The following is an 8,578-nucleotide window of genomic DNA, read 5'->3' on the forward strand; positions in this document are numbered from 1 at the left end:
AAAACCTTTAACTTTATTTTTAATTAATCTGGAATTAATTAACTGTTGCTGATTTATCAGAAGGGGGTTGGTGGGGATTTTAGTGATTTTATAGTTGAAATCATGAATCAATTGAAGATAGACCACCATGGAAAACCTGGAAGCACTGGATGGCCGTTTCGTCCTATTGTGGGACTCCTCAACAGTGCGCATCCATGATCCCGCCACGCGCGATTCGAATCCAGGACCTATCAGTCCCACGCGCGAACGCTTAATTTAACTCAACGAAATTTCAACCAAATATATTGAAATGTGAATACATTTTCAACAAATGAATCCTTTTGGCGAGTACATTACAATAATGTACAATCATCTATGTATATGGTGAATGTTAAGTCAATGAATAAATGTGTATGTTAGGATTTAGTTAGTTGTGTATGGAATTTGACCGGATAACCTTGAAACAAACAAAGATCTACAGAAATATGGAAATTTATGATATATGGTTGAACACACTGATTGTTAATATCATTAGGATTAAATAGAGAAAATATTTCAGTAGTAATTAAGAGATTTGAGTAAAATCAACCATTTGTAATAGAATTATAAAATAGGATAAAATAAAATCATTTCTGTATATATGGAGGTTAAATATAAACAGAAAAGAAATAGAACAAAGAAATAAGATTAAGTAAGGTGTGATCTAATTTCGTATAATGAGGGACCTAACAAATTGATTTTGTGAATATAACTCTGGTGTTAAGTTTCGGATGGTTAAAGGTTCTGAAATATACAACTTTGGACATACACTTCGTTTGAGCTGTGAGCGGATTTTTTAAATGATATCATGCAATGAATCTGAAGCTGAAATTCATGTATCTGTTAAATGCTGAGGGATAAGTAATGTGATTGACCTTAGTTGTTTCCTACCATGTCATATAGTTAGATGCTCACGTATGAGACGATAAACTGACTTCGATGAAATACCTACATGCTTAGTTCTACAAGAACAGTTAAAATGGTATATGCACATTGAACTAGTTATTCGAGGTCGTTAATACTGACGAATTTAATTTCAATTTTCCTAATGTCATTAACAACAGTCCGGATCATCCACTGGTCCAATTAACGAATTGTCTCAAAGTTCATACGGCCTAAATTTAATATACTCTACCACTTTTCTGTTCACATACACATAAAAATAGACGGACATCGTCACTCATTCAATGAAAAGCATTACACTGTCACTTAGCGAACACTTGGAAATGATTTAATGTGTCATTCTTCTCATTCTTTTTTCCTTTCCTCAGAATACTTTTATTTTCATCATATATCACTATTGATAATTTGCTTGCTTTACACCACTGCTCAAAATGTACCTAGATTTGATTGTGGAAGGTAATCAAAAGTTTATCTTAGATCTAGGTACAATTTCGTCTAACATTCATAATCCTGAAGGTATTTTCACTGTTTAGAAAAGTAATGCTCATCTAAAAGTTTGAGCCTAAATCACTAACCACGAAATCTTTAATGTGAGTGATTGAACGAATCTAGTAAATGGTTATATAAACAAATCAATTTTGCTACTTTAGTGAGTAATATTTGAAATATGAAATCACTTTCTTTCCAATACAATGACTGAATATTTCCCATATGTTGTAATTATTGAAGATTCTTCGTTGAATCACATATGGGGTTAAACCCACATTTTACCGAAGAATTCAAAACTAACGCAAAACATCTGCGTACAACGTCCAGATTGTCAATCGTTCTCTAGCTGTCATTAGTTCGTGACGAGAATCACCTACAAAGCGTTTTTAAATAACCAAAGTAATTCACTGTCATTGAAGAAAAGAAAAATAGTACATCCAGCTGACGAGTCCCAAATAGAACGAAACGTGCGTCCTGGATTCCACTGCTAGCCACTATCCATATTTGCTTACCATGCTTGTAAAATAAGGCTATATCGAGGCAATACGTACAGTATGCACATATGCCAATTACAGACTGACCAGTTGCAGTCCTAAAAACATCAATGGGGAGATTCAAACAAACAATACTAAGTAAATCGAATAATAATTATGAAAAACCATAAGAGGACAAATAGAACTGGTTACGGACTAATAAACACAATATTAACATAAAAAATGGAATAATAATAAAAACTAACATTAGAAGAGAAGTTAGGGCAAATGAATAATGAGTGATTACATGTGTTACTTTTTCATACAATGTTCACACCGGAATTGCTGAATTTTTAAGGCATCAGTAGTACACAAGTTTTTGATTCGATCACAGTTCTTTGACTGAGTAAATTATTTCACAAGATGATTCTGGTTAGTCATCATGCCAATTGTTGAAGAGATGTTTTTGAATTTTCATTTAATGACATGAGATAACTGATAGAAGTGATAAATTATGTTATATATACAGGTGAACATATAACTGATAAACTATCCATTATGTTTAAATTCACTTAGTATTGTTTGTTTGAATCTTCCCATTGATGTTTAGGACTACAACTGGTCAGTCTCTAATTGGCATATGTGCATACTGTGCGTATTGCCGCGATATAGCCTTAATTTGCAAGCAGGATGGCGTTTGAAGCGAAAGGTACTGGGCCCGAGTCCCAGAGTGGACATAAACTTTGAGATGCAGCTACATCTAGCTGACGAGTCCCAAATAGAACGAAACGAGCGTCCTGGATTCCACTGCTAGCCACTATCCATCTTTGCTTACTATCCATTATGTTGTAACTTTGATCTAATTTATACGAAAGACAGGAAATCCGATTAAAGCAGATAACAAATTAATCCAATTTTAATTACTCAAAATAGGAAGCTTTAAAGTCAACTTTAACATCAATAGTTAATAAATCAATAAAATGTATTCGCACTAAGGATCAGGGAATACTACATCAGTTATTTCTTTATCTGGTGTAAACATTTCTTTGAAGATTTAATATTTGACATTTATAAAATAACAATCAGTTTATTTTATTAGTTGGATTCATGAGTCAATTAAAGCTAGACCACCATGGAAAACCTGGAAGCACTGGACGGCCGTTTCGTCCTAGTATGGGACTCCTCAACAATGCGCATCCACAAAACCCCTTTCTGATAATAATCAGTTTATTGTTGATCAGATAAAAAATTGTCAGCGTCGTTAAGTCTTCAATTATGCACATCTTTTGTTAAGATATAAATTATTGATATAAGTTTGTAAAGTCACGTAACAATATGGTAACATTTGCAATCCATCTGTTATATAATCGTTTCATTATATTTTATTATATGCTGGTTTTTAAATTATGGAAAACATCATTTGAAGTGAATCGATCAAATAAAATGGCTTCATTGCTTTTTGGTTTAGGGTTATATGTGAAAAATTATACTAATCACTGTATGAGACATAAAACTTTTAAAAGGTTCATGAATCAGACATTAACTTATATTTGTGAATTTGACTGACTAGCGTTGAGTCCATTTTCATAACTTATATCAGAAAACTACTGAATACCGATCAATAAAATCCTATAGGTTATATATAAAAAAATTACTTTTTAAGAAATTTGGGCAAGACTATAATTTATGGACGAGCCAGTCAGAAGCGTCTGAGGAATTTCAAGGTCGCAGTGCCAATTTCAGTACCTGATGCTTAAGTACAATCGGTTCACAGAGGATTTTAGAGAAAACGTGACAATTGAGCGGCTACAATAAATGAGATTACTAAGAAGTTCCTTTATTTGAAATTGCAGTGATCAAATTACTTGTAGACCTTGTGCAGACTACAGTGATGTCCTTCGATGTAACATATTTTGAAGTAAGACGTTTGCTAGAATAGGAACCTTTTTCGCTCGATCCAGATTGAGACTAAGGCATACTATAATAATTGCCGGGAACTGTATACTAAAAGCACCAGTATTATTGGCTGCAATATTCGCAGATGTTACTGAAACTTAGGCTCTTCAGTGGTATGAGTATTATAAGGACACATCCATAATAAAACGGATAAATTTACACAAACGGAGTACATAAACAATATTGAAGCTATGTGATGGAGGCTAAGATGGTTTTTGTGATCTTATCATGGCTCCAGAGACCAACTATTATGGAGCCATATGGATGAGTTCCTCTACCTTATGCATTATGATTTTAAAACCTTTGAACCTCTTTCTAACCTTGACATGTTTTTGGATCATACTTTAATTCTTTGGTTTTGTATAATATTTTTACCCTATACTGACTGTTTACTAATTGGCTAACATTTCTCAGGGTCACTTAAGATTCGTTCAAATGTCGTCCATAAATTATAGTCTCGCTGAAATTTGTATTCATTCACAAGGTAGCTCAGGTATACAATAAGGATAGACTGGGAGCTATTTTCGCTTATTCTATATGTTAATTGAAATGACATAGAAGTTGTTAGGTTAATTTATCTAGCTGGTCAATGAAATGCAAACAAAAATTCATCTCTGCTAAACAAAAATTCAGTTTTAAAAGTTTTTTAATGCCATACTGTTTTATTTGGATGATCATACTAACTACAATTGTAATTTCTTAAATAAAAAGCCTGTCATTAGCTATTTAACTGACGCTTAATTCATGGAAATGTTTGAATGACGAGTCAACATTCATAGGTTATTCTGATCGCTTATTAATGATTGTTTTAAAATCCCCTTGAACTTTGTTAACACTTAAACAGTGAACTGTTTTCCACATCAAAAAAAGTTGTTTGCCTACATCTGGATAGTAAGACGTAATTTATATGTAACTTGGCACACTTGAAAGTATAATTAGTCAATAAAAATTGTTTAAAGGTTAGTAGGACAAAACGTTAATAGCTGGTAGCAGCATCAACGTAACATTCTCTGTCTTAAGTTACTTGATAGACAAAGTGGAAAAAAAATTCCTTTTTATTTTCTAGTTACGTTTATTTCTACATTAGGCTTAGATATTCATTAGAAAAAGGAGTTTGTGGGGATTATCTCATTCATAGACTGTTTTATCACGATCTTGACATCCAATAATAAACTCCTGGAAGTTATAGAAAGATTGAAAATTACTTCTGCCTAATATGGGACTGTACGATAGTGAACACCAAAGACTTAGCTCATGACTGAAGTCTTTGGCTTTCATGTCTCAAAATGAGTACGATACCCATCAGAAAACTGAATCGAGATGATTTTCAGCAGTACCTGTTCCATCAAAGATAAAGTTAATCTGAGGATAGTTTTTACTAAAATGAGAGGTCGGTTTCCCTATACAAGTTGCTACTGCTCACATAATTACCACAAAGTTAAATGTATGAGGACTGTTTAGTTTTGTAGTTACTTTGTATGAAGTTCTGACATCATGTGTCCTTTGTTTTCTCATTTTTAGCACCTTTTCTGCTAACTGAAACGGTTGATGACAAATAAACACATGTTACTTATTTACGTTATCGAGTTTTACTAATTCTCTCTATTAAATAAAATTTAATCTTTAAATGTGGATATTTCTGACAGCTAATTATTTATTTACACCTACAGAATGAAAGAAACTTATTGGGACTCAGTTTTCAGGCAGCTTGCACAATTACTTTCAAATCGTCTCATGGAAACCTGTTACACTAGAACCAGATTACCAACAAATCTATGGTTATTTGCAAAACTGCAAAAGGTTCGACCTAGAGATAATGTTAAGAAGGAAATCAGTTATTGTCAAAATGAAACTTTTACTAGGTCATATTCAAGAATTCATTTACTTCTTATTTATCTTGGAATAAATTTAAACATCAAGGAATCCAATGTCACAAGTCCTACTTGTGAAATGAACCAAGAGAATGATAATTTATTGATTCCACAAATGAGGTCATCGTGTTTTTACCAGATATACATACAAGTAAAGCAACATTCTCAACAATTCCTAAACTTTTTACATAAACAACAAACTTCTTTGAGCCTTTCGTCAAATTTCATTCAACAAATATCAACTTCGTTAGTGGCATGGATCAGATCGAACTTCTTAGCTAATTTGTCTCAACATTATACAACTTTAATGCCATTGTTAAATAATCATAAAACGTTGTTTCCACCTAATCAAAATCCTGTTACAGACGTGAATACTGATATAAACCAACTATTATTAATTAAAAACTTACTGGCTTCAAATAGTTTGAATATTCTTTCAGATAGTATTTTCACAAAACCTCCGTCTATATAGTAAGTTAATGTCTGTAGAAAATACGGATCATTTAAATAACTTTTTCATAAATGTTCTTTCAGATCACCAACAAAATATTGGCAAAATACAAAACTTTACATTACTATCCAACTTCTTTTATGTCACACAGTTATTACAGATACATGAATCATTATCCCAACCACCAAGGTCTTTGTCAGTGAATACATTAGGTTATATTCTAAATAAATGGAATAGTATTAATAAGGATACATTGCCAGTAGATCAAAATGCTTCATCATTTTTGAATAAATATTATATTCACAGTTTTGAAAATGAACTTCCAAGTTATGATCTAGTTACAAGAATAACCCAGAATAGCATAAAGCAAGTAAACGAAGTCCCCATACTAGTTGATGATACCATTCTTCGTTTTCCTTCATTTATTGATAAAGTAGTTAGCCTCCATTATCCTAGTCTGTCAACTGTTGAACAGGTAAATTCATCAATCGAAAGCCAAACAACTCAGAATAGCAAACGTTTCCGTTTTGATATACTGTATGTACAAGATGAAGCTAAAACTAGATTTACGTGTACGGTAAGTGATAAAATAATTTGTCCATAAAATCCACTAACTAACTTATAGAAAATGCCTAACTTTTTGTTTTGAAAATCAGTCTAACCTGACAGGATTTGAGTATTTACATATAAGCAAGAGAACTATTAAAAACAGATTTAAATAGTTATTCAAGATATTTCATGTGTTACAACAAGACCGCCTGAAGGATAACTTACGATCTACTGCCTTACTTATTCCAGTGTAACTGACTATAGTGGGTATTAAAAGTGACATTTCAATCTCAATTGCAGCTACAGTTACCTGGTTTAGCTTGTACAAGTATGAAACAATGTAACGAAATGACTTAAATATTAGTACTTAATGTAAATACGTTATTTAAAAAGTCATTAGTTACGCTTTGAAGTATTTTACGTTATTATGTTTAACTGCTGGTGCTATTGTTGTTTACCCTTAGCCGAGACACGAACTGAATTTAAAAGTATTTTTCAAAAATCCAATTTTAACCATGATCACAATGTTATTCTTTTTTCCGACTTTTAAAGTCACTTTCAGATGAATTTTAGATGTTTTTTTGTTCAGATATAATAATCATCCGTTCAGTTTATTAACTTCATTTTCAAATTTCCTAACTTACTAATCACATTCGCAATTCACCTATTTAAATATTTTACAAGCTTAATTTGATCTTTAAAATTGTGACCTAAATTTAGCCTGATAGTTCACTAGCAATGAGTTAAGATTTAGTTAGAAATGTTTGGTCTTTTCTTATCAATCCTAGTGTTATGAAGGAGTCGAATTTCTGTCATACCATCATAGTAAGTGTGTTATTTATATATTTAAAAAATAGGAATGAATGTACTTATATATCTTTATGTACAATGTTTCAAGTCGTGCGCTTCAGCTGGAGGCATTAGAGATCTATTTGTTTTTAGTGTGTACCTTAAAAACCGAATATCATAACTGTTAGAAATATTTGTGCCCATATACATTTCTCCATCTGAAACGTTAGTATTATGCGTGAGCTTATAATCGATGTTTAACCAATTTTCATATAAATGTAAATTTGTTCGAATATCTGTTATGGATAAATAGATCTGTTCCCCCTTCTGTATATCATCCTCCCTTTATTTCCTTTCATAGGTACATGTGAGACTAGATGCAACTATTTCTCAATAAATCATATTATGTATGCTAAATGTTGAATTAACACAAAAGGAGACTTATTTTTAAAGTCATTTACTTGCATAATGAGTTAAGTCCTAAAGTATAATGTCGATCAGTGGAGTATGCACATTTCATTGACAAAATTCTTTAATCTATAGAATCAGTAGTAGATAATTACTTCTCACTCAAAACATGTAAGCTTAAAAAGTCTAAATCCCACGGTTTCTGTTTTTTTAAGCAAATAAATACGCTTCATTGTAGTATCAAATCTCTACTCTTAAATGCTTGATATCAATAGGCTAAGTTAATTTTACGAATAAGAGTCATTTGTACAATTTTAAAAAACCGAAAAACACATTCCTCCACTTGGAAATACCATACGAATTAAATAATATTGAAAATAATATTATATCAACTCGGTTTCTACTTATTTCAGAAATGTACACGTCAATGGACATCTATGAAAGGTTCAATTTCATTTTTAGTAGTTCTATCTACATATACAACTGGACAACTTCAAGTTGATTGTATGATAATTAAGCTTGGAGCAAATGTATTTTCTGAAATTTTTCCACAAGAATATATTATATGTCAAAAATATCTGTGAACCAAAATGGTATCCTGAAGAGATTGATAAAGTAAGTATACATAATGAATAAATGTATTTACTTATTGTTCAACTTACACTATAATT

General features: G+C 31.6%; 1 protein-coding gene across 1 annotated transcript in view; it reads left to right on the plus strand.

Moving 5' to 3' along the window:
- Positions 1-5,573: 5,573 nt before the first annotated feature.
- Smp_128800 (hypothetical protein) overlaps positions 5,574-8,578 on the plus strand; it is a gene marked incomplete at both ends in the record, with an annotated part of 31,346 nt that continues 28,341 nt past the window's right edge. Inside the window, 2 exons of the mRNA XM_018795828.1 lie at positions 5,574-6,132; positions 6,155-6,762. Coding sequence (XP_018650101.1) covers positions 5,574-6,132; positions 6,155-6,762 — 1,167 coding nt within the window. The remainder of the gene's footprint in view (positions 6,133-6,154; positions 6,763-8,578) is intronic.

This window comes from Schistosoma mansoni, chromosome 2 (assembly GCF_000237925.1).
Source record: "Schistosoma mansoni strain Puerto Rico chromosome 2, complete genome".
Taxonomy (NCBI): domain Eukaryota; kingdom Metazoa; phylum Platyhelminthes; class Trematoda; order Strigeidida; family Schistosomatidae; genus Schistosoma; species Schistosoma mansoni.